Here is a 26,544-nt window from a genome sequence, read left to right on the forward strand (position 1 = left end):
GTGTGACCGTGAGCCCGCGGTAACGGGGACGCAGCAAGGAGCGGGAGCCGGGAGTTAACGGTAAGGGCTGTAATGGCATTGCGCCGGAACCACGCGTCACCGCCCCGCTCAGAAGGACGGGTCGCCGAAGCCGAAGCGCTGCTGGGCGGCGTGGAGCTCCTGCAGCAGGGTCGAGTCGTCCAAGCCGAGCTGCGGGTGAGTTAGGGGATGACAAAACGAAGTGATTAAATGTCCTTTAGTCGGCCAAACCGTCCCGAGTGGCAAAAGTGGGATGGGAGCTCGGCAAGACCCACTAGGATTAGCATTAGAAAAAGATCGCCGAGGAATAATAGGTGATGGGAAGCTGAGGCTGTTCCGCCTGCAGCACAGGGCAGAGATGTACGAAGCTCACGAGAAAATTGGAGCCAGAGGATCTTTTAGACCACGACCGGGCTGGTCCCTGGGTAGGGGACCCCGAGAGGAGAGAGGAGGATCGCTGGGGGAGGAACAGCCTTTCTTCACGGAACCCCAGCTGATTCGCTGTAGCAGCCAGGACCAGGAAGAAAAGGGGGACACTCGTGGCTCCTTTGGGGGACAGATGGGGCATAATTAAAGTTCTATTCTCGTCATATGATTTAGAGAGCTGGAGGAAGATAGTTAAGGATTATCGTAGTGATCCAGTAGGAGTAGCTGGTCGCTTCAGGTACCTGGTCTTACAGCATAGCCCAGGCTGGAGTGCTATCCAGCTGCTGTTAGGTTCCATGACTGAGATGGAAAGGGACCTGGTTTTAAAGGTGGCACAGGATCTAGCTGAGAATGATATCTGGGGAAGGCATGAAGACATCGAGGATCATTTTCCAAGGCAGGATGCTCACTGGGACCCGGAAACTACAGGGGGAAAGGATCGTCTGCTATCTTACCAGGAATGGGTGATCAAAGGAATGGAAAGAGCTATCCCCAAGATAATTAACTGGGCTGCATCATATGCAGGAAGGCAAAACCTGAAGGAAACTCCTTCAGAATTTCTGGATAGGTTAAGGGACATGATGAGGGAAGAAACTTCCCCAGACCCGGCCTCAGAAATAGGCATTCAGCAACTTGTGTCGTTACGGATAGGAAATTGAGCAGATCAGCACGCTATTGGGATGGATTGGCAGTTACACACACCTGGTGGTGGCCGAGTGGGAAAGATGAGCCAAACGATGCAGTTGCAAATAATAAAGCTTGGCCAGGAGGCCGGGATCCCACGGCCACAGGCACTGCCTATGGCACTTTTAAGAATTCAGACTAAACCCCGGACCGAGGAAGGACGGAGTCCATTTGAAAGCCTCGATGGCAGACGGTGCCCTGTGCAGAAGGGTACTTTGGAGCAAATCGGTGAGGAACTTTGAGCAGATATGTAATTAGCTCACAGAAACAATTGAGAAGCGTTGAAAAGGCTGTGTTTGATACTAGAGCACGGGGTGTGGATAGCCTGCTGCACCACGCATTACGTGGAGATCATGTGTGTGTTAAATCCCTCCCACTGCGGTGGGAAGGACCACAGCCAGGACTTGTAACTGCACCAAGCTGGAGGGCTGACACCACGGATCCACTCTACCTGACTAAAGAAGGCACCTAGAGCCAGTGACAGCAGAGAAGAAAGGACCTTTTTGGCCAACTCTTAAGAAGAACGTGTAAGCTGTGTGTGATACCTGCTAGGAATTGCTGCGGCGCGGAAGGATAACAGCTACCTGAATGTCACCCAGGCAATGGCCCAGAGTCTCAATCCGACGAACTGCTGGGTTTGCACAGCAATGCCTAGGAATGGGAAAATGCAGCTTCCCTTCATGGGAATTCCCATTCCTTATTCAAATTGGAGCTGCCCATATGACAATTTCCAGGTTCAGCTTCTTTCTGGGAATGACACAATATGCTGGAAGGTACCAGAAGGGAAATGTTTGCTGCGACAGTCCGAAACTAAACTCCCCAGTGGAGAAACACTGTGCTGGGGGATGACAACCCACCATTGCCTTCCCCACAGAGCCCAATCCCTGAGCATGTGTGTTATAAGAACAGCACCTTTCCCAGTTACCCCGAGCACCACCCTGGGAAGCTTTAGTCCTGGAAAAAGGGAAGTGAGTATGGGGGAATTTCACAATGTAAATGCCACCAAATGTCCAGGGGATGAGCGGTGCCCCCTCCCAGTGGTGACAGCGTTAAACCACAGTTCCTGGTTCCATTTTGGATGTACCCCTGCTGGGCTGTGGTGGCTGTGTGGAGATGGTCACCACAGAGTTGGAGGGGCGCTTGTACGCTGGGGGCACTGACACCATACGTCTCCATACATAACTGTACCAAAGCCCCAACAGGAGTTCTGAGAACCCCAGGGAAATGAGTGAAGAGGGCATCAAACCCTGTGGTAGAAAAGCCTGCCGGGTTCAATAGCTTTGTTAGATGGTTTGCTTGGGGGAAGTGAATGAACTGGAGAAGGCGATCGTTAATATTTCAGCCACCTTAGAAATAATAGAAAATGCAGCTGCTGATGCAATGAGGTCACCACAAATAGAGGTTTTGATGCTTAGTAAAGCAGTGCTGCAAAATAGAATGGCTCTGGACCTCCGAACGGCTACAGAGGGAGGAGTTTGTGTGATAATTAATCAGAGCTGTTGTGCTTATGTAGACAGGACTCAGAAAGTTGAGACGGACCCGCAAGCCATACGAGAGCACTCTAGACTGCTTCATTAGGGATTGATGCATGACACCTCATTTGGGTTTACAGAGTTATGGGAACGGCTCCCCAGTTGTTACCTAATTTTGAGTGGCTAAAGCAACTCTTTGTGGCCTGTATTATTATAACAATCATGCTCATTTAAACGTGCATTGTGATGAGATGCATATTACGGATATGCAAAACTTCTGGGGATGAGGAATGGAAAAAGCACAAGCTAAGGCAGAAAGCAGAAAGTTATTTCAAAACTTCCCTTTTCCCGAATGGAGTAATCTAGCAAAACAGAATTTGCTAGGTTCAAGAAAAGGGGGGTTATAGAGATTGATTCTGCAAATCACGGGGAAAGTGCATCTCAGCACGAGTGCTGAGATCCTCCCCAGAACCCCCACAAGGAATGAGAACGGCTCCCTCCATGCTCTGCCCTTAGCAGAACCAGCTTAGAGCGACCAAAAGAAATAGCCCACGCTCTCATCACACATGGAAGGATGAGAGTTTGGTGCCCACACTCACCTTGGTGGCATATTTGTAGCACTGCTCTGCCTCCAGCTGCCGCCCTCCCTGCAACACAGCGGAGAGGGGAAGGGGGAAGGAGTGGGCTCAGGGAGGTCCCAGCAAGCACTGATGGCGCTGCCTGTGCCACCTGAGCACTGCAGTGACTGCTCCCCCAGCCATTTGTAGCCCTGGGTTGGACACGGTGTTCTTCAGGCTCCCTTGAGGAGCTGGCTGGGCACTCACCTGCAAGCAGACAAGGGCCAGGTAAGCCCACACTTCAGCATTGCTGTTATTCAGGGCATTGGCTTCAGAGAGAGCATCCTCTGCTTCCACCATCTCTTCCAGCTTGAGGGGGAAAGAAGAGAGGTGTGAGAAAAGACAAACAGCAGACAGAAATGGCTTCACAACTGAGCAGGCACCTGTTCTAACAGCCAAAAAAACACTATAGATGAAGCATTCAGCATGACTGCTGGCACTGAGCTGCCCTGATAGGGAGGCAGGGGCAGGAGGAAACCAACAGACTGGGTACTGACGCCTTTGTCTGCAGAAACCAAGCAGTCCAGCCCCATCATGAGCTCTCACGACCTGCTGGCATGCATGCATCATTCAAAACATGACTCTGGTCCTGATGCCTCTTCCCACAGAGGCTCCCTGGAGGCAGGAGGGGCTGCAGCCAGCTCCCAGGACACCACTCAGCTCCCTTGTTTTTGGGGTCTGCATCGTCGTGGGAGGCTTACATTTGTCCAAAGGGGAAACAGAGGAGCTTGAGTTCCTCTGTTTGGTTCTTTCAGCCAAATCCCTTTGGAGGGAGCATGCAAAGTGTACCCTTGGGAGACACTGCGCTGCTGGTGGCTGTGTCTGGGTGTCCTTGGCAACCCTTCAGAGGTGCTGGATTCCTCTGGGCAGGGAAAGCACCGAGATTCCTCACTGCTGACAGCCTGCTCAATCCTTTGTGGTGATGTGCATCAAGTTAAGAAATATCCAAGTTGGAAGGGACCCGCAAAGATCATCAAGTCCAACTCCTGGCTCCACACAGGACCACCCAAAAAAATCAAACCCTATGCAGGTCATGTGCAGGCAGGCACTCGGGGCAGAGCCCAGGCCCAGATGATGTGCGTGCCATGACATCCTGGGGCTGAGGGCCCTGGCAGTGGAACAAGGAGGGGAGGGACGCTGCCCCTGGTGCAGTGCTGAGGCTGACTGTTCTATTTTCCACCTGCCATACAAGCAGCCCAGGCTGCCACCCTGTGACCATGACAGTGCACAGCACATGACAGCTTCCAAGAGCATCGGTTCCACAGACTTAAGCATTGAATAAAAGCAAGCCTTGCGCACAGAACCAGACGCAGCACAGATGATGTGAACTTGGGATCTCACACCTAACAGCACTTACCCTATAGCAGGCAATCCCCACTCCCAGCCAGGTGAGACAGGATGCAGAGCTCTTGCAGGCTTGCAGGTAGATCTGTTTCGCCTTGCCATACTGCCAGGAGAGAGATGATCACACTGTTCTCTGCATCCCCTCCATACAGCCTCTCACCTCAGGAATTTGCCCAACACCCCATCCCTGCTGGGGCTCAGACACCTCACCGCTGGGAGGCTGAGAGCTTTCCCACTGCCCCCAAAGCTCTGTGCTGCCAGGAACGAGTGCAGTAGTGTGAAAAACACCCTCATCAATACAATTTGAGTCTCAGCAGCACCCTGAGAGTCAAATCTGGCACAAAGGAGTAGGGCTGCTCCATGCTCCAAAGACTTCAGTACTCTGTAACATTCTGCTGCACTGTTGCATCTCAGCTATAGTTACAGGTAACGGTGTTCTGGACCTGGGATCTGGCATCTACTGGTACTTGCTTTGTGGAAAATGCCCTACTTCCACTCCTGCATGACTCCTCACCTCTTTGTCTTCCAGGTAGATGGAGCCCAGGTGCAGGTAGACAAAATGCATATCTGCAGCATCCTCCACAAAATTGACCGTTCGCTCATAGCACTCCTTTGCCTCCTGCAGGTCTCTCCTCAGGTAGCTCAGGTGTCCCTTCTGAGCCCAGACATCGGGATTCTGTGCACACAAAGCCAAGAGTGAGACGTGGCTTGGAGACAGGCAGGAGAGAGACCTGGAGGAGGACCCCTGTCATCAGCAGAAGGGGGGAACTGATAGGTATTTGATGAGAGCAGGACAGGCTCTACGCATGAAATAAAAATCAAGCCAGCAGGCTGTCTGCGTAACACCAGCAATGGAAGCACCCTCCAGCCTTCCCTGCAGGATATCCTGGCCCATGCAAGGCTCCCAGGTACCGTGCAAGCAGCATTTGGAGGTGGCAGCTTTAAAGCCTCTGCACCTTCCATTCAACCCGACTCTAAAGCTGCCTTCTCTCTCTGCTGAATAGCGACCTTGTTCCCCATGAAACAGGGGCTGACTCACAATGTAGAGAAAAAGGATCAGGATATACACGTTCAAAGGGAAAAGAAAAGCAGACAATGCAGAAGAGGAGTCCTCACTCAGAAATGCTGCCTGTCTGTGCGTGGAAGATGACAGACAGCAAATAATACGCTGGGTAATGAGGAGGGCAGCGCTGCAGCCACAGCCTGGGTAGGTTCATCAGCTGTGATTGTCCTCCCCCAGAGAAACTGCTGCAGATTAATAGTAGAATCGCTCGAGTGGAAATGAAACATGGACTCTAGGTTCACACACAAACAGCACAGGTGGAGTCTGCCGCAGCGTTCAGCCTGTCTGCTGCTTTGGGACAGCATCCTGCACCTGCAAACACCAGGAAGATTACCAGGAAGTCAATCCTGATGGCTTCACAGAGACATTCTTCACATTTGGAGAACTCTTCCTTCAGCAAGCACGTCCGGGCCAATGCCAGGTAGTAAGCACTGGAGGGGCCTCCCTGCTGGCTCAGCAGCTCGTGGGCAAGTGCCATGCGAACAAACTGCAAAGGAATGGCACACCAGCATGGCTGGGGGAGCAGGCAAAGCACAGGCATCCCCAGGAGGACGCTGCTCCTGCCCTGAGTGCTCTTCAAGGAGGACTGTCTTGCTCTTGTTTGACTTCCACAAACAGGAGACGAGATTTTATTTTTCTTCCTCCGCTTTGAAAATGTACTTCCCATTACTTTTAGGTCTGTTTTGCTTTAAGCTGCTCTTTCTGCCACGTAAAATGAAAGCAGACAGCTTAATATGGCAGTCAGAGAAGTGTCGTAGAGATGGCTGTGTGGAAGAGGGACATCCCACAAGTGACACAAAAATTGCTCTGACATAAGCAAATGTCTGAAAAAAAGAAATACTGCTGTATTGCAAGCATCACTTCCAACGATGAGTAATGCTTCTCATCTCTGGATGTACAGAGGGCACCCCTGCACTGTCTGGCTTGGCTGCTCCCTCCACATCCATGCAGTCCTAGAGCCCTGTCTGCCTGAGGTGTCTTCATCCTCAAGCAGCACTTTGGTCTGAACACTGCCTGGCCATGAGTTTGCATTTCTGGGCAGTGCTTTTGCTGCTGGAGTAGCCTCAGAGTGTTCTTTAAGCCCAAAAGGGGCCTTTGCTGGAGCTTGCCAATTTGGCAGTAACCCAGGGAAGGAAACTGCAAATCCCTTCCCTCCCTTCACTCCATGTTGAGCTGACCTGGATGGCATTGAATTTCATCAGGAATTCCACTGCCTTCATGAAGATTGTGCAGGGAGGTTCCCCGTGTCCTGAAACAGGGGATGGATCTGTAGGAAAACGCATCTCCATCAGTCCCAAACTGAAACAAGAGCAGGGCTGAGCCCCTAGCAGGGACAGAGGACTCCCAGTGACACGGTGTAAAACCCAGAAGATGGCAGGGGAGGCTCAAACAGCTATGAACTCTGCATTTTCTCCTGAAGGGCCTCTGTTTTTATGGATATGAGAACAGAACAGCCCAGTGGAGCCATAAGGCCCCAGCCCTGCCATTTCTTTGCCACCCACAGGAGTGCAGAGCTTTGCTGCAGATTTCCCAGCTAAGGGGAAGGAACAAGATGTCTCACCTTGGCATCAGGACTGATGGAGCCCACTGCTCCAAGTTATTTCCCTCCCTGCTGCTTGCATAAAGCCACCTCCCAGCCCTGGGCTCTCCATCCCACAACCAGTTTACCACTCCCTGACCTTCTGAGGTTGTCTCTGATGCTGAAGCTTCTTCCTCGGGTGCCATAGAAGCAAAGACAGGCTCCTCTCCCATCTCTGGCAGCTCGTTGGCTGAGCCATCTGGAACCCCCTCTGCAATGAGACCCCCAGCAGCCATCAGGTGCAAGCAAAAGAGTTTGCCCTAAACTGGCCATTTTGGAGCAGAACTCCAGAGAAATGGGAGAAAACACACAAGAACCATCAGATTTCCATAAGTAGGATGAAAATAGGTTGCAAGAGGCAATACGTGGCTCTGGAGTCTTGAGTACAAGATTATCATATGAAGCTAGAAACAGATAAAAATGAGGCAATATCCCTTCCTCTGGCATATGACACTGGAGGCCTGCCTGCCTGCCTGCGGCGCTTTGCTTGGAGTGGTGATGCTGTCAAAAATAATCAATCTTTTCCACAGCCTTGCCAAATATTTAAGACTTGGGACAGAAAGCCCTGGCTTGGGTTGAAGCTGGATTCACAGAGGCCCCAGAGGAGGCCTTCAGCTCAGAACTGCCTCTGAGCAGCTGCTCTGTTCCTTTTGAATTGGTCAGGCTGCGCATTCCAAGCTGTACTGGAAAGTCACAGCAACAGCTTTCATGAAAGCTAAACCTGGACAAACATAAATTACACCAGTCACAGTAGCAGCCCTACCCTTCCAAACCTTGGAAGGTGCATTTGCTCTCCCCAGTCGCTCTGGTGGCTGCCCACACATCTATTTATCACCACTGGGCTGGGCCAGAAAAATAAATGCAAAGACTGGTCCTTCTCTTAGGCTCTGGATAAGATCAGCTGTATACCTGTATTTCAGCCTCAGCATTTAAAGCAGTGTACTTGCCACTGTTGTCTCTGGCATAGTTCATAGTGTGTTGAAGCTCACAGCCCACTGCTGTGTCCTTCACCTGTCGTATTTCTCCTCTTTGGTCTCACTGTTCTGCCCTGAGCCCCCTCCCTGTGCTATAAGGGCACCTCCTGGTTTTGCTAGGAATTACCTGGCAAGAGCTGTTCTGGGCTTTGACTGGAAGACCTCACAGACGTAGCACTGGTTTGCTTTCTCCCTTCCCCAGAGATGCTTCTCTCCCTGGCCTGCTGTGCTTGGAGTTTCTTCTTGGCTTCACGGAAGGCCATTTCTGCCTGAATATAATTATTCTGCAGCTCACAGAACAAACCTATCAAATACAGAAATAGCAGCATGAGCAGAAATCCAGCCCTCAGTAAAATCTTTCCCTTAGTGCTCAGATTACAGCAGTGGGGAGGAGCAGCAGGAGAAAAAGCAAGGCTCGGCTGTACAGGAATGCCTTCAGCACACAAGCTGGCTTGCTTTTGTACCTGAAAGCGTCCAGGCTACAACATTGGATGGCTCCAAGCAGCAAGCATCCTCAAAGAAAATCTCTGCCTCTTCATAGTGCTGCAGCATGACTGCCACGATCCCACAGAGCAGCAGGCTGGGGATAGGAGCAGCTCCCCGTCAGCAGCATGCAGGACACCCATCACCTTCCCACCCTCTGGGAGCACACAGCACCTTCTCACATGATGTGGGTTCAGAGAAAGAGCCTCCCGGAAGCACTCCTGGGCTTTGAGGGTGTCCTCTAGCAGGAGGCAGAATGCCCCGTAGTCCAGCCAGTACTGGATGTTGTGCTGGTCCTGAGCTATCCTCTGGACACAAGAGATCAACACTGGAGGGCTCTTGCCATCACCCTCAGCACACACAGTGCACTGAGAAGACAGCTCTGCTACAATCATAGCTTTCCTCGGCTGAGTTTAGCAACTATTAAGCCCTCATCTATCACATTCTAGGGTTTCCCTTAATTGGGATCACACTGAGCTTCCTCTAAGCCTCCTTCACCTATCAGTATCCTCCAACTTAAGCTGGCCTTCTCTTAGCCACCTGATTGAGAACCCAGTGCCCCCAGTGCTGACCCGGCGTGCCTTTTGGACTGGCTCATCCATTTCCATTGGCCTTGAAACTGAAGACTCCAGCGACCTGGCCAGCTGCTGCCTCACATCCTCCAGAGAGCAGCATCTCCCTAGGAAATCCCTCACACATTCAGAGTGAGTATCCTGCTCGTGTTCACCTCCGCCCTGATGATGGTCTGCCTGCCAGCCCAGACACACGGGATGGGGACAGGGAGGGACAGGGGCTCCTTTACCTGCTGGTGGTAGAGCGATGCCAGCTTGTAGTCCTTGTTGACTTCAGCTTCACGAGCAAAGAGCCAGAGCTGCTCATCAGTCAAGCAGATTCGAGGGGCAGGAGAAGAAGCTTCTTCATACAGTAGCTGGTAAGAAGCGAGAGAGTTAGCCCTAGCCAGGGTGAGAAAGAGGGCGTGAAGGCTTCATGTGATCTCATGACGGTAGCAGTCCCCAGCCCAACACTACATGGAGCACACCTCAGCACAGCTAGGGCTGGGTGAGTCGGAAAGCTGGTCCAGCCTCCAGCTGTTGGGGGCACAGCCTCACAGTTCTGTGAAGCCATACCATCCCCAAGCACTTCTGCCACAAATGGAAGGGGTTGATACCCATCATCTGCAGTTGTGGCAAATAAAAGCATCGCTCAGATCAAGAACACTTTCTGCTTCCGTTGAGGTGTCATGAGTGACCTCAGCTCAAACTGGAAGGCTCTGCCTTGCGTGTGGGGGGCAGCAGATGGCAGAGACCCAGCCACCTTCACCATGATCAAGCTACAGCAGCTGTTACCAGCTGTATTTCACAAGTTTCACCATCTGGATTTCACAGCAATGGGATATGGCTGCACCAGATCCTGCCTCTGCACGTGGCTCAGGGCCCATATGTGATCACTGCAGCAAATGGAAGCACAAGCCTGCAGGTGTCTTGAAGGCAAAAGCACCTTCACCAGAAATGGTGTCTAGCTCTGGATTCACAGTGAAGCTGTATCCCAAATTACCCATCCCAGCCAGTGTTTCTCCCTACCTGGTTCAGGGCAATGTGCATCTGATCCACAAGGTACACATACAGCTCACTGAGAAATGCTTGGAACTGCTCCTGGCTCTCAAATGCTGTGGTCTTCAGGTATTTTTCCCTCACAATCTTCACTACAGCATACTGTGGAGACATGTAACACTTGAACACGGCAGGTCCCCTGAACGCTCCACAGTCAATAACAATACAGAGCCGTAACATGGATTGTCATACAGAACATCCTGAGTTGGAAGGGACCCGCAAAGATCATGGAATCTAACTCAACTGTCTGAAGCTCCATCTTAGTTCTAAGGAAGAAATCCAGCCCAGCACTTAATAAAGGTAAAAAGCAAAACAAAACAAGCAGGGATGAATTCCTTTCCCACCTCTCTGCCCTTGCTTTCCTGACACACAGGTGGTCCTTTGAGGGACATGTGAAGAGGCCCCTTCTCCCTTGGGAAGGCTGAGAGTGTGCAAAGCAGTCAGTTTTGTCTTCATCGGGATACAATATGGGGTAAAAGGGTGTGATCAGCTTTGCAGCCTTCCCCTGATGACAGGAAAAGTTGGTGCATGACCAAAGCAGCCTGCTCTGTCAGGAAAAAAACTGGCCTTCCCCACATCTCTGCAACAGCCTTGGGTGACAGGAAGGGATTCTGTAGCAACACATCATGCTAAGTTATCACTATGGAGCAGCAGTTCCTCACTGAGAAACTGCCAGGACAAAACGAGCAGGGAAAGTAAAACAGCACAATGGATCCCTGCCTTTAGCTGTTCTTTAAAAGCAAAATATTTCCCAGAGCTATTGAGCTCAAAATTGAGCTGACGCCTCTGTTCCTCCAGGGTTTGATGGTCTGTTGCTCCTTGGTCTGGCGGCTGCTTTCCAAACAGCTCGTGATATTCACTTAGGATGGCAACAGCAATGCTTGCGATGTGCTTGTGATAATCTTCCACAGCCTAGGAAATAGGGAACATCAAGAAGTAAATAAGTAATCAGATTTCAAAAGTCACTTATGCCATCAACCTTGAAATGTGTTTTATTTGCCAGAGCCCACGCCTCCCATTAACTCCACCTGACTCAAGTTGCAATTAGTCTGTCACACAGCCTTCCCCGTCCATGCCTCAAGGCTGCAAAAATATCTGCATGTAAATACAGAAGAGTTCCTTCATAATTAGATATTGTTCCTGCTACATTTTTCAATCAGAATCCACTGTCTCCGTCCTCCTTGTCTCTTCTGTAGCAACATAACTGGCTGCAAATAAACTGTATCTCGTTTGCTGAGAGCCCTTTAAAGCCACAGGCCAGTCCTCCTTCCCCCTCTCCCCCAGAAGGAGCAGTAATATCCATAATCTCAGTGGTAGAAGCTTCCATGCATGGCAGTAATCAAAACACATCACTTTGTGCACTCCAAACAGTCCAGCAAAAATCAATTCTGCAGCAGTACTGGGGTCAGCTACTGAAGCATTGCTTCTTCCCCCACTGTTGCTCTGAATTTCCCATCAGCCAGGGGCCATCTGAGGACGTCCTCCTTCACTGGCCATCCTGTACCTACAGAAAACCAGCCGGTGTTCTCTGATCATTTTCTGGGCTCAGGAAATTGAAAGTGCAAAAGTCCTAAAAAAAAAAATAAATTCTGGGGGACCTGAGCATGACTGGGGCTGATTCTGTTCCTATTTGTCTGGGCCTGAAGAAATACGCAGAATAATCTGAGGCAAGAAACTGTTGGGACTGCCCAGAGACAAACAGCTCTGGTACCTCTCTCCTCAGCACTTTCAAACACCCCCACACTGCTGCTTTCTTCTCTGCTGTTTCTAGATCTCTCTCCTTTTAAGGGCTGCAAATCAAGTAACAGCCCAGAAATGATTTCCCAAGGCATAATACTACAAAGGTAACACATCCTGAAGTTTCCTGCATGCTTCCTCTGCAAATCTCATCTGTGCATTGCTGCAGGGCTCAGACTGAAGATGAAAATCTCTAAAGTGAGAGGGATGAGGACACAATGAGGTGGCAGGGTGTTGATGAGGCCATAGGCTCCTGCACATACCTTCTTGGCTCCTTCAGTCCGGGGAGGCAGCGGAGGGCGAGGGGGAATCATCTCCTTGACCCTGTCAATGTGAAGACAGAAGGGATCAGCCTGACACCTGTCAGCAGTGCTTGGTGGTTATCTCAAGCACAGCCAACCTGCAGTGTGAGGGCTGCAGGCTGTCACGTCCCAGAGACACCTTACAGGGAGCAAGGTGCAAGAAACTGAAGGTCAGACCAAGGTTGAAGTGCAAAGACCAGAGCAGCCATATTCAATGCTTGCAGCTCATTCTGCTGCCTCGAGAGAACTAGCTACTACTTCACTCCCTGCTGATGATTACAACACTCCACAGGGATTAGATGGGATTTATTCAGTTATTTTCATCAGGCTTGATGGACCCGTCACACAAAAACTACTGTGAAACTTCAGCCCAGTGCGCAGGGTTAATATTTGATATTGCTGGCAATCATAACCACTCTCCTACAGAAGATGATCTTCTCATCAGGTTGTTATTCTTTTAACTCATAACCTCCTGGGTCTGCCAGAACACCTGCAGGAAAGGTAGCAAAGCTCTGGAGGTAGGAAAGCTCTGAAGAATGTTATCATGGTAAACCTGGGCCATGCCACCCATCAGGTCCTGGCATCACCCCTTGGCCATGCATTGACACTGTATCACTCCTGTCTGTACCACCACTAGGGTGACTTCCCAGAAACTGGCCAAAGGTCCTTAGGACTACTATTAAGACTGTACTGAAACCCTTTGAGTCAAAACAGTGTAAATTCAGTGGGATTTTATCAAGATTTCCTGTTTGCTGGCACTAGAGCACCTTCAGTCCTTAGAACCCAATCCTGCCCACCAAAAAAAGGTGTCACATCCTGGTGTTGGCTCCTACACGATCAGCAAAGCAAGCTGCTTCCCCCACACCAAAGCTAAATCCTGTAACTCTTCCACCAGCTTACACAGCTTGTGGGCAGCTGACTTCCCCAGGTTCAGGTCTGTGACCACTTCTCTGTATGCTCCTCTGAGTATCCGAAAGTTTCAGTGATGAGAGACTCAGCCCTCACCTCGCCCACATGAACAGCGATCCACAGCCTCTGCTTCTGTCCCCACGGACCTGTCATCCCCCATCAGCTGCTTTTGCCCGTGAGCCTCAACAGGAGGCCTGCAGCACAGCTCCGAAATAACCTTCAGAAAGCTGCTGCTCCTGCTGGTCCCTCATCCCACGCAGGACGCATCCCCACAGGACACGAATACAGTCATCTAACTGCATGAGGCTGCTGTAGGCACTAGGGGAGATGCCAGCTCTGTGGAAAGCTCTGTGACCATAAGCAGCAACATGTCCTTTTCCTTCTTCTGCACACCCTGCCGCGCTTTCTGATCCTCTTGTTCTGCAGTGCCTCCCTGCAGAGATCTGGCATCACTCCTTGGGAAGCCACTGAGCCTGAACAATGCCGTGCCCACACTCACAGTCCCAACTGCAGAAGAGCTCCCATCACCACCCTGTTACCTCTGTTAGTGGCACAAATGAGAACCAAACTGCTTCACTTGGAGATGAGAAAAAGAAAACCGAGCACAACAGCAACTCGAGCAAAGTAAGCGAGCAGAAGCGGAGGCTGACAGGAAACTTTGGATGCAGTCCAAGAAGAGGGAGTTGTGGTTTGCTAACGAGCTGCTTATTCAAACCACCTTCCAAGAAATAAGGGGAAAAATAAAACAACAACAGAAAAGCATAACTGCTGAGTGCGTGTGCCAGGCCACGTGTATGCGCCATCAGCTGAGGCCCCCCAAGAAAGAACCCTCTCTGCCACTCAGATCTGATTTTCCAGGCTTCCCATCCACAGCTGCACAAGGCAGGAGAGCAAAGAGGAATTACACTGAATTTCTGCAAGCTGCAGTAGAGTAGGAAGCAAATGAAAAAGCTCACGGGAAAGTCTACTGTAAGGGAGGCTCATTTTCCCCAAACCTGTTTTCTTGGAAAACAGCAGGCAGAACAAAAGACAATACACATACTTCCTGTTGAAAGAATGGCTGCTGCTGTGTGGTTTCTGCTCATATTTCTGGCTGAAAGAGATATACTGCCTGTGCATGATATGGTTTATTCATTTGCTGTATTTTCTCTTTTCTATCCAATAAATTATACATGCTAGGTCTTCCCTAGGTAGCACCACAGCAGGACTACTGCTCTATGGGCAGGAAGCAACCGCCTTAAATTAAACACACGGTGAAAGCCTCAAAGCCTCAGAGATGAGAGCACAGCTCTACAGCAGAAGGGTATGAAAACCAGAGCCCAGGAAATGGTAGAAAGTTGTGAGAATTTCAGAAAAACAACAGGATGCTATTCTGAAGCTAGAGCAGTGCTACCTTGTGCAGTCTGGTGGCGAGCCCTGACCAAGCAGCTGAACATCACGTGCAAGAGGCAAGCACAGGGGGATTAATGGGAAACAAAGCCTGGACAGGAGCGCAGATACTGTTGTGCAGAGATGCCAGCTCAGATGAATGCAACTGTTTTCCAAACCCAGGCAATGCCACTGCTGAAGCAGTGTGGTGGCCCTGTCCTCCTGATTTCAATTGGTGTTGGATGAAGCCTTCAGCCGCTGCTTGCAGAGTACTTCAAAGGGCAGGCACCCTGTACTGCATGGTTTGTGTCCTGCAGAACTGAGCTATCAGCTCCAGAGTTATAGCGTGTCTTTACACCTTTACACACCTTTTGGTGAGCTCCTCTTGCAGTCGTTTGGGTACCAAAGCCTTGTCCAGCTTTATCTCCATCACCAGGAATGTTCCTGCTTCAACATATTGCTGTGAAGATAAACATTGCTCTCTCAGTGTTGTGCTATCTCAAGACATTACTGACAAGATGAAAAACTGAACATTTAGCTACAGATCTTCAGCAAATCCTCTTTAAACTGCAGAGATCCTGCTTGCTTTAGAACTTGCACTCAGAAATGATTTACGGTTGAAAAATTCACCTTGAGAAGTCAGTCTAGGAAGAAAAAAAATGAGAGCAGCCAGCCGATCAGTTTGCTTGGAAAATGAATATGCATTCTACATATTTTGAGAAAGAAGTCACAAAAAGGAAGAAACTCTTCTAAATAATGCCTAATTATTTATAGAAGCCTTCTAGCCCAATGCTAGACTTTCCTCCAGCTGGACGTCACTGGAAGAACTCCAGGACAGCATCTGCGTAAAGCATCCCTTGTCTCCAGCTCACTCTTAAATAATTTAATTACGTGAAAGGTGTGAGACAGTGATGCAGTGATGGTCTAGCAGTCTTTTCTTCTCTTTGGACACACAAAATTACCTTTCCATCAAGGCTGAGAGATGTGACACTTGCAGCTTTTTCAGCAACATCCGACAACTGGATTTTTGGTGCATTGGATGTCTATTGAAAAGCAAGAAAAGACATCTCAATTTCAGATCCTAACCTCATGCCCTCATAAATTTAGGATGTGATCACGTTGTACATTTGTTCAGATAGCATTTACTAAAATTTCAAGGCGATGAGCATCCCTCAGCTGGCTAAGGCAGTGCAGCATCCATCCCCGATTCTGATTAGCTCTGATATTGAGAAGGAGCAAGCGTGTTGCAATATGTGTCTCTAGACCTCACCCTTCTGTTGAATTCCTGTTCTCTGGTCACCTTCTCCTTATCTTCCCTCTGGGCCTTACTGGGAACAGCTCTGGAAAGAGATGAACTGGTTCCTGGGGTCTCTGATCCTTCTTTAATCAGACTGATCTGCGGACGGAGATCCCGCAGAACGCTCTGCTGTCTTTTAGTCTGAAGGAGGTGGAGAGTGGAAAGAAAAGAGGTGAGAGAATCAAAGGACAAGGCATTCCTTTGCCTTAACCTTTCTCATCACAGAACACAGAGTCTAAACACATTAAGAAACTCTGCAACCTCATCCTCTCCCCACAGGCAGTTGGTTTCCTGTGCTCAAAGGCCAGCCGATACCACACAGCTGCACAACCTCAGGTCTGACTGCTAAGAAAGGAGCTGCTTGAGAAAGCCTCACTGGAATCTCCTTGCTCGAAGGCTGCAGTTCCACCGGGGCGCTGTCCCTGGGTTCCTGTATGAGTTCAATCCTCGGTCTGTCTCACAGGCATGGACTTGCCTGGTGATACGAACCGCTACAAGCAGTGGCTACCCACCCCAGGTCTGCCCTGCATTGTGTTTTGGGTACCCACCCCAGCCCGCCCTGGGGTGACTCAGCTTCCAGCCTGCTTTCCCAAGCAGAGTAATTTCCCTGACAAACCTGCAACTTGCTGGGACCAGGTTTTTCACTCTGCCTGTTTACACACTGTGTGAGCACCCAGGCAGGGCTCCCTCCCAGCTGTCAGCGTTACAGGAGTTGGGCCAGCAAGAGCTGAGCCGTGTGGCAGGTTCTGCTTTTTCCCCCAGCAGCTGGCACCCAGCAGCAGCAGGGAGGCACGGAGATGGGCTGCAGTTCCCCAGCTCCCATGGCATGGGCAGCAGCGCTAAGGGAATGTGGGCAGTGCATCTGCCCTCCTGAAACAAGCTCAGGTCTGTTTCAGGAGTACTGTGGGAAAACGGAGACGTAACTGTCACTTTTAGTAACAAGGGGGGGGGAGGGAAAGCTAAAGACAAATAAACCTCCACGAGCTACAGCTGAAAGAGCTCCAGTGACAGCTTTTCTGGTTGTTGCCTGGGGTAACGCTATCCTTTTAGAGCCACTGTTTGCTCTTCCCAGCAAAGCAGTTCATTTGTCCGTGTTCCTGAGTGGGGAGTGAGATCAGCTCTCCTTACTCAGCTGCTGACAGAGAAGGGAGCGCGCTGAGATCCAGAGCCACCCCCAGCCTCTAAACCTGCTCACCCACACCAACAATCCCCACCTGCCTTTGAGGAGGCTGCGCCTAGCAGTTTGTGTCGTTGCTCTCCAGCTCCAGAAGAGCAGTGAGCTCTCAGGGCTGGCCTCTGAGCACCTTTCTGCCCATCCTTCCTGCTCCCGAACACCACGCTGCTCACCCTGCCTGCACCACAAGCAGCTGCAGAGGTGGCACGGAGCCTGGCTGTTTCACCAGCTCTCACCTTCTCGAGCACCTCACTGTCCTGGTAGGCAGAGACACGAAAAGCTCCTCGGATCCGCTTCACGCCAGGGCACAGCAAAGGCATCATGTTGACATATGCCACACCGTGGAAGAAAATCTGCCTGTCCTCATCTCCCTGGAAACACAGATCAAGGCATTGAGATACTGAACAGACTGTGATTCTCTTAAGGGAACAAGGTCACCGATCCCATTAAGAAAAGGCCATGCAGCAAAGCAAAGCACCTAACAAGCCAGGGGCTCTGTCACTGGCACACAGCCAGGACAACCCAGACAAAAAAACGCTGGAGTCATTCGATACGTAGAATATCAATTTGCTTCCAACCCCAGCAGGGCAGCTGTTCTCTCCAATGCCCACAACTTTGCCACTCCTCAGCGCAGTCTTGTCCTGATACAGCTGCCAAATTGCCAACCACCTGGTTAGGAATCCAAATGATCCTACCAGAGCTGCGAGCATCTCAGGTTTGATACAAGTCAGGTAGCTACAGAGGCCTGGGTGCCAAGGCCAGCAGCAGACAGTCAGGGTAAAGTGAAGTACCTCTGTCCGAGCTGCAAAATGCTGGCACCGGTGGGCGAGGAATGAGATTTACACCAACTTACACGACTTTGCCCTGGAACATATTAGGGACTCTCACAGAATCAGCAGTCAGGAGCAGAACCATTAGCAAAGGAGCTCTTCCTCTGTTAGGTCACTTCAGTTGAGGTGCAAAAGCAGAGCTTATTTGCACCCACAGAAAGCAGGCGTGAATTTCTTCAAGATGCTCGAAAAAAGCCAAAACCAAAACAACACTGGCTGAAGATAAGCTTAATGAATTACTCCACTTCTCAAGAAGTGCCCCCTCCCTGACCCTTTTCCACCAAGCTACACCCTGTGAGCTTTTAGGAAAAAAATCTCGCCCTCCTTTGTTTATTTAGCAGCTCTATAAGGCTGATTAAACCCTTCACAAAGCCTCCAGCCCTCTGACTTGCTTTGGCCGGTTCAAGGCTGGTTTTGGTGTAACAAAGGTGTGGAAGAAAAAAGTGCCCAGTGACACAACGCTGCTCCACAAGCCATAGCAACGTGTCCCTTCCCACTTCTACCTTGTCAGCTTTGCTGGTTTTCCCTTTGCTGGACGAGGTCACTGGCATCCTGCAGACCTCCACAGGCCAGTACTGGCACTCCACGATGCGCTTCTTCAGGCTGAATGCAGAGGAAGGCACTGAGAATTTGCAGAGCCCAAGCTCTCCCCATCCAGCCACGCTGCCCTCCCTTGTGTCCCAGCAGTCCCAAAGCCCCCCACCTGGCTTTACGCTGCCCCACTCCTGTGACAGAGCAACCAGCATTGCACCATTGAAAGACATGTACTTTAGGAAGCCCTGGGACGTGTTCCTTTCCATCCACCGCTGTATGCATTTATGGCACTACCAGCTATAAAGTGATTGTGAGAGCAACACACAGTTTCTCTCTCTTGGTGACATCAGAATTGAAGCCAAAAAAGAAACATGATTAATGTTAGTACAAATCCAAAGCGGATCCCAGGCTGAGGAATACGTATGTATGTGGTGAGAAGGGAAACAAAACCCCAACAGACAGAAAGGAATATTTCCACATGAGAAATTCCTTGGCTGTGCAATGCATAGCCATGGAGAAGCTGAGGCCAAGAACGTTGCAAGAGTCAGAGAGAAGTGGGATGCCTATCCTGATCTTGAGCATACCTACAGCTATTAAAAGTTCTGTTTATCCAATAAAAAAGCAAGTGAAGAGTGCCCACGTAGAGTGAAAGGATTTTAATATATTGGGAATTCAACAAAACTCAATTAGCAGCTAAGAGGAAAGCTGTGTGGGTTCACCACGACTGCCCCCCTTCCTTCAAACCTTCAGGTGATAGTGATGAAGAGGTCATGGGAGGGAACACAGCCGTCATTAAGTGTTTGCACTGCAGAAGGAACAGTAACCAGCTCCAACTGCTGGCAGCAAAAGAGAGCATTTACAGCCTGAAGACAGCAACTACAGCCAATTCATCTTCTCCCACCGTTGCAGAGCTAAGTTGCTGCCAGCAATTAAAGGCAGTTAAAGTGCTCTCTTGCTACCACGAGCACCTCCAGCCAGCAGACAGCACAGGAGATGTATGGCCACATAAGAGGTCTAAGAATGTTTGCGCGTTGCTTCTCACTGCCCAAGACAGGTCAGCTAAGTGCATTCTTGAGCAGTTCCCCTCATCACTCAGTGCTGGGAGCTTCGTGTGCCCCTTACATGAGTACTGCAGCAGGATCCAGGTAACAGCGTCTTTCTGTGTCCCATACGATTCTCTTCGTGCTTTCTGCCTGGATCCTAAACTTCCTGTCCTGGGAGATGTAATATATGGTCAGGTGTAGTATATATTGCCAGGAGAGCGAACTCCACAGCCTGCATCATCCCCAAATCACCTCCCTGAAATGCTCCCTGGGATAGAACATGACTCAGAGAGGTGTCCCACTCACCAACATGGGATCCCCTTGCAGAGTAAGTTAGCAGCCACAGCACTGGGAGCTTGGCTCACAAAGAGGCAATACAAAGCTTCAGCCCAGCAGCTCGGGAGTGAGGACCAGATTTGCCACATGCACCCCTGGGAGCTCTACTGCAGTGTGTTTGCATGCCTGTGGTAAGCCAGCATGCCTGCTGGCTTGCAGAAACACCTCCGTGCCCAGACACTGCACAAAGAGCTTGACCATCCACCTTCCCCCTCCTCCTCCTGTAATCTAAAAGTCTTCATCAGTGCCTTCAGGGAGGCCTGACGGTTCTCTTCCAGCCAGAACACTGCCAGCCCTTCCTCACCTTTGTCTTGTTGAGCTCTCCATCCTCATCCTCATAGGGACCACCAAGAATGAAGGAGTTGGGTATGTTCAGAGCACCAGGGGCCAGTATATTAGTAAGAGACCATTTTTTGGGTCGGGGTAATGGTTCTTTTTCACCACCAAGCTTCAGGATGCCATTCATGAAGAGCAAGGGGACTTCTTTCTAAAGAGACACGAGAATGAAAAGACTTCTGCTTCCAACACGAGCAGAAGCAAGTGCCAGCTGCTCCAAGCTGTGCTTAACAAAGCAAGGAAGCAGCGCAGGGGCCTGGCTTGAGGAACAAACTCCACCACATGCATACAAAGAAGGGAGAAAAAAAATCATGGCGTGGAAAAACACTGCCAGTTTCATCCCCAGTCTTACCATACAGTCTTTTATCTGCATTACAGAAACACCAGGGCTGTACCCCCATGGGCTGCTCACCTGTTCCATGGTGGGGGACAACAACTTGCTCTGCAGCAGCTGACACCCACCTCGCTGTGCCAGGACCCAACCTCACCTTCCCAACTGCTGGTACTTGCAAGCAAGCCATGTAGTTGTGTGATGGTCCAGTGGGAACAAATGCTTCCGGGACAGAATAAGCTGCCTCCAGCGTGACACTCAGGAAGTTACCATCTGACAGCTGACTTGCAGAAAGCAGGGGCTTTTTGGTGCACACAGACACTTCAAGAGCACACTGCAGGAAAAAATGATTTGAAAAACAGCTAATAATTAGACAGGTGTAATTCTCTGCTCTTCAGGGAGAAGCAAACAGAAACCCGAAGCTAGAATGTATAATGTTATCTCATTCCTCACTTCAGGTGCTAAAGGAAACAGACTGGCACAAGAAAGGAATTGCATGGTCAATCTTTCCTATGTCCGAATTGTGATATTTGTGTGTTCACATCAGAGCCTACAGGAGGCACAGCACATGTATAGTCAGGATCTCTGACAGAGAAAGGAAGAACACCAGGGATAGAAAACAATGCTCGTGATCCAGAGCATGTGAAAACTGTGGCTGTACTTCAGCTCTGCCCTATCTCCATGCACTGTGTACAGTCATACCTGCCCGACCCCAGATGGGTGCTGCACGATGAAAAGCCAGCTGTTCAGCATTTGTCATCATCTTTCCTCCCTAATGGGTGGCCCTTTCCATGCCTTGCTTATTATATCATTTAAATACAGGAGTGCAAATGCAGTACCAATCCACCTTCTTCACTCATGGCAATAAGTAGATGGAGACTCGGGAGCAAAGTCAGACATTTTTCCACTCTCTTACTTCACTCCCTGTTTTTATTCACTGGGTACTTTTCAATCTGCTGAATGAATGAGGGCCTTGCAGGAAAGGCAGTTGGAGGTTGTGCAATAATAGACTGTGAGACATTTTATTCATAGAAAGGAAGACTAATGAAGTTGGGCAGGTAATCCTGCCTTTGCCTTTTTCTGATTTTTCGCTATGATTTCTATCTTGAATATTTTTTTCCAAGGCAATTTGGTAGCTGCACACATTAGCATTTCCTAGCACGACCTCACCTATCATAAGCACCTTGGGACAGACGTCAATGGGAGTACGAAAAGCCTCCAAGCTTTTAATATATAGGGCTGTAATATATCTGTGACGAGCTGGGTGGCTGAGTAATGCTCGTCTGCCCCATTAAAAAGCAGCAGAGAGCCGAATGAGCAAAGGAACAGTTCCAAATTCCACATACCTTGGCCTCCGGGTGAAGGCTTTCTGATGGAGAGGCAGACACTGCATACAAAGGAGCCAAGACCGTAAATGAACACTGTCCTGAGAAGAACCAGCAAGGAGGAAAGCATACAGTGAGACCCTCTGCAGAAAACCACAGCCTTAAAGTTGTGCTGCTACAACAACTACAGCTGAGCTGCTGCTGCCATCCCCTCTCCCCTTCAGCCCCAGCTTTCTAAAGACTAAGAAGTCAATTTTTGTCAGGAGGAGGTTATTTATGATGAGGAGTCCATGAGCAAAGATCCGTAGTGGCAGGGAGCAGGAAGCATTTACAGAAGCTGTGGAAGTCCATGTTGTACCTTGTAGCAGAGGTAGAAGGTCCAGCACAGCTTGGCCGAGTGGCATGGTCTTCTCCTCCTTCTGCTTCTTCTCCTTCTGCAACACTTCTATCACTGTCACTACAGAGAAAAATAGACAGGAGCTGGCAGTGTCTCTCAAACAGTTTCAGAGAAGTTTGGAGCAGTAAGTTCTGGCAGGGGCTGGAAAGGGCCTGTGTCAGCTTCAGCACGTGCTCCTGTATCACCTCACATGGCTGACAAGAACAGTGAAGCCAAAGGGCCAAGCCAACATGAAAGGGGATTCTTCCAGCTGGCACAGAGGAGAACAGAAGGGCTGAGATTCCCCCACTGCTGCTGCTGCTTAAGTGCTATTCTTGAACATGTGACTCCTGAAGCAAGAAGGCAGAGCGCAGCAGCTGACAGCATCACCTCCACCCCTCCAAGGAGTGAGAATCTGCATCATCAGGTACTTACAGAGCACAGGTTTTTGTGCGATGCTGACCCAAGAGTTGGGCCCATCAGTGCTGTACTCAAAGCTGGCCGTGAAGTTATAGTTTGCCATCCCGTTTGGTGAGACATCAGTCTTGGAGGAGTCCCCCAGGATCACTCCGTTGTACTCCACACGAACCAGCGTGATCGACGTGTCACTTCTGATGCTTTTCTATGAAACACAGACAGAGAGCAGATAAAGCAGTTGGTCTGCAGCAGAACAAAGTCACCTCTGGGAGGGAGCTTCAGTTCCCCAGCCCGGACAGAGCACATTGGTGAGACTCTGGTTGCTCCACTGCAAGAATGGGGAAGAAGCACAGATCACAGCTGTGTTGAGACCTGTCTTTAGGAAGGACATTTCCTGCTCCACCACGCTCAGGGATTAAGAAGGGGATGAAAGTCATAGCTAAAGCATATCCAAAAATATCCCATTGATACAGAACTTCCAGGAAGGCTGGGATTTTTGTTGTGTCCTAAGGTTATCTCTGAGCTGACATGGCTGTGTAACCAAGCCTAGAAACCAAGTCAGGGCTCCAGCAAGCTGTTTGGGGAGCTCTGGAACATGCTGCTAGGCCAGTCTTACACAGAGATGAAGAGGTCAAAGTTTGAGCACGTCTCCACCAAAGGTCACAAACGCAGGTGAACAGGCATGGTGACAGCACAGCACCTCCCAGCCACACACCCAGACAGCCCCGTGCAGCAGGCACTTCCACTGCAGGGCAAGGAAGAGACGAGAGCAGCTCCAGGAGGAACTCCCTGCAGGAGAAACACAGTTCCCTCTTCCATCCAGAGTGGCCACCCTCCCTGCAGGCAGGGACCACTGTACCCAAACTGAGTGTCTCTTTCATCCTCGGCAGCAAGGATGCCTAACCTGCAGGGCCGGGCCCTGAGCTGCTGCTCTCCATGTCACTGGGTTAATTAGTTCCATGTTGGCTTTTGTACAAAATGAGACTTCATTCACTTGGTTTTAATTTTCTGTCCTGCTGACTGCCTCCTCCAGCATGCATTATGCGAAAGGCTAAACAGAAGAATCCAATTAACCTTTCCCATTAATTATCTTATTCTCCTCTCATTCTTCCCTACAACTCTAATTAAACAGATTCCATGTTTAACATAGTTGGACCTTTTCCATATTATTGCTGTTATTGCATGTTTGTAAGCCTCTCCCCTTTAGCCATAGCCTCTACTAGGACAAAGCAATATCCCAGACACAATCAGACCTCTGGTCTATTATTTTCAGCACGGTTTCCTTCCTTTTTACCTTCTAATTCTCACCTAAAGTGCTGTTTGTACACCTAACAGTGCAAGAGGGACTCAAATACTGCAACACTAATATATATATATATATATTTTATTTTTTTAGATGCTTTTGATTTGCTTTTTCTATCTGCTGCAAGAGCTGGGGTAGGGATTTCCATTTCTCTTCTTGCAGCTGTAGCAGAGCAGCAAGCATTTCCTCCCAAATTCCAGTTCCTCTAGAAGACTTTAAGAACAGCTGGGTTATCACACAGCACGTGGAAATCACAGTAGTTATGTATTAGTCTGAATTAGGTCAGTCTTGCACTGTAAGTGCACTGGAGTCACCACTTTTTGAAATCTAAAGCCACTCTATTTATTTCAATTCAATTTTGCACTGTGGTAGCTGGGCTGAAAATCTGGCTTTATACCCCGGGACAGGTCTTTTTAGGCTTATTTGTCTCATCAAATAGTTTTCACTGTGCTTTCCTTAAAAAAAGCAGCAGCCATTTACAGACAGCAAGGCAGGGAATGCACAGAGACACATTTCAAACCAACAAAGCACCAGAACATCTCTGGACTGCTGCTGAGGAGGTGTGTTCCCGAATCTAAGAGAAGCACAAGCCTTAGAATCATAGAATCATTTGGGTTGGAGAAGACCTCTCAGATCCCCAGGTCCAACCCCAACCCACCCCCCCGTACCCACTGACCAAACCCCTCAGTGCCACATCCCCACGTTTTCTGAACCCCTCCACGGATGGTGACACCCCCACCTCCCTGGGCAGCAGTGCCACTGCATCACTGCTGTCTGTGAATGTTTTTTTCCTAAAATCTGATCTGAACTTCCCCTGGTGTAACTTAAAGCCATTACTTCTCATCTTTCAGTCTGCATGAGCAAGCCCTCAGTGTGGGGCAGAAGCCAGAGGCCGACGGCCCTCCTTCAGCCCTGCCACCTCACATCCACTCTAGAGTGGGCCCACAGCACAAAAAGTCATACAATTAATCATAGAATGGCCTGGGTTGGAAGGGAACTCAAGGATCATGAAGCTCCAACCCCCTGCCACATGCAGGGCCACCAACCTCCACGTTTAATGCTAACCCAGGCTGCCCAGGGCCCCTTCCAACCTGGCCTTGAACACCTCCAGGGATGGACGGGGCATCACAGCCTCTCTGGGCAGCTGTTCCAGCACCTCACCACTCTCACAGCAAAGAACTGCCCCTGACATCCAACCTCAATCTGCCCTCCCTCAGCTTCAAACCATTTCCCCTTGTCCTGCTGTTATCCACCCTTTTCAGGAGTTGACTCCCCTCCTGTCTGTAGGCTCCCTTTAGGTACTGCAGGCTGCACTGAGGTCACCCCCAGCCTTCTTTGCTCCATGCTGAACAAGCCCAGCTCCCTCAGCCTGTCTTTGCAGTGGAGGTGCTGCAGCCCCTGATCATCTCTGTGGCTCCCCTGCACCCTCTCCAACAGCTCCCTGTCTTGCTTGGCCTGGGGGCTCCAGCCCTGGACGCAGTGCTGCAGATGGGGCCTCACAAGAGCAGAGCAGAGAGGGACGCTCACCTCCCTGTCCCTGCTGCCCACCCCTCTGCTGATGCAGCCCACGATCCCGTTTGCTTTCCCAGCTGTCATCACACACTGCTGCCTCACGTTCAGCTTTTCAGCCATCAGGACCTTCCCTGCTCAGCTCTCATTGATTAAACCAGCTGAGATATTCCAGAAGAGCTTTACCAGGTCCTGAGCCTTCACCACAGTGATCTGGACCACGTTTCTCAGTGACGGCAGCGACTCGGGAGCAGACGCAGATGTCTCAGGAGGGCAGGACTCCTCGGTGGCAGATGGCCCCGCTGGGACCTCCATGGCTCTGCAGGAAGAAGAATGAGAGAAACGTGGAAATGCTTTCTCCTTCAGCTGTGACAGGAGGGTCTGCCCACCGTTCTGAGGCGGAGGAAGACAAGGCGCCCTGCCGACCGCCATCCCTCAGCTCAACGCCAGACCTGCGGCCCACAGGAGGGCCAAAGGCAGCAGAGCCCTTCCCGAGATCTCAGTGCGGGCTTCCTGCAGCCCCCCGCGCCCCGGCACCCTTACCGCAGAGCCCGAGGAGCCGGGAGGAGACCTGGGCGTATGGAGCGGCCAAAGAACCAACGTCAGCCCCAGGAGCCGGGCTCGGCGGCAGCGGGACGCGAACCCAGGTCCTCACCTGCCTCAGGGGCGAGCGGCGCCGCGTCTGGCTTCCCGTAACCACGGCAACCCAGCTTGTCTCGCGAGATTGCCAACATTCGCGAGATCTTAGCGCAGGGGAGCGTGTGCCAATCTCGCCGCCATCTTGGATGTGGGCAGCCTTTGCCAAGCCCCTGTGGGGTTGGGGACCTGTCCCCAAAGCAAATGTCAGCGTGTCCCCAGCACCCCCAGACTAATCTGCATCCTGTTCCCTGCCCTAGCAGTAGCCGTGGGGCCTGCCAGTCACTGAGCCTCACCTGTGGTTGGCCGATGGAGACCCACAGCCCCCCTGCTCTGTGCCCCTTGGGGTGAGGCAGCGCCCTGCTCTAGGCATGGGTATCCAGGAGCAAAGGGCCAGGAGAAGGGCAGTCTGCCATCACCCTGCTGCTTTCCCACATCCCTCCCCATGGGGGTTGGCCCCCTTCCCTGGGAGGCGCTGACCAGAATAGCTTCGCTATCAGATGCCCGCAGG

At 50.6% G+C, this 26,544-nt stretch overlaps 1 protein-coding gene across 1 annotated transcript; it reads right to left on the minus strand.

Annotated features, from left to right (window-relative positions):
• Positions 1-11: 11 nt before the first annotated feature.
• On the minus strand, positions 12-26,430 carry CFAP70 (cilia and flagella associated protein 70). The gene is made up of 28 exons (XM_052680049.1): positions 26,330-26,430; positions 25,584-25,716; positions 22,604-22,790; positions 22,151-22,249; positions 21,814-21,893; positions 20,625-20,801; positions 20,105-20,287; positions 19,544-19,635; positions 18,391-18,490; positions 17,294-17,428; positions 15,857-16,024; positions 15,549-15,629; positions 14,955-15,046; positions 12,271-12,331; positions 10,991-11,182; positions 10,241-10,372; positions 9,463-9,588; positions 8,835-8,968; positions 8,642-8,757; positions 8,305-8,481; positions 7,304-7,414; positions 6,803-6,891; positions 5,959-6,111; positions 5,076-5,237; positions 4,575-4,664; positions 3,425-3,526; positions 3,200-3,247; positions 12-189 (listed from the first exon to the last, which is right to left on the minus strand). The coding sequence occupies exons 1-28, from the start codon at positions 26,404-26,406 to the stop codon at positions 109-111; spliced, it is 3,378 nt and encodes a 1,125-aa protein (XP_052536009.1). The 5' UTR covers positions 26,407-26,430; the 3' UTR covers positions 12-108.
• Positions 26,431-26,544: the final 114 nt, after the last annotated feature.

Source organism: Tympanuchus pallidicinctus, unplaced genomic scaffold (genome assembly GCF_026119805.1).
Source record: "Tympanuchus pallidicinctus isolate F22 unplaced genomic scaffold, pur_lepc_1.0 scaffold18, whole genome shotgun sequence".
NCBI classification, from domain to species: Eukaryota; Metazoa; Chordata; class Aves; order Galliformes; family Phasianidae; genus Tympanuchus; species Tympanuchus pallidicinctus.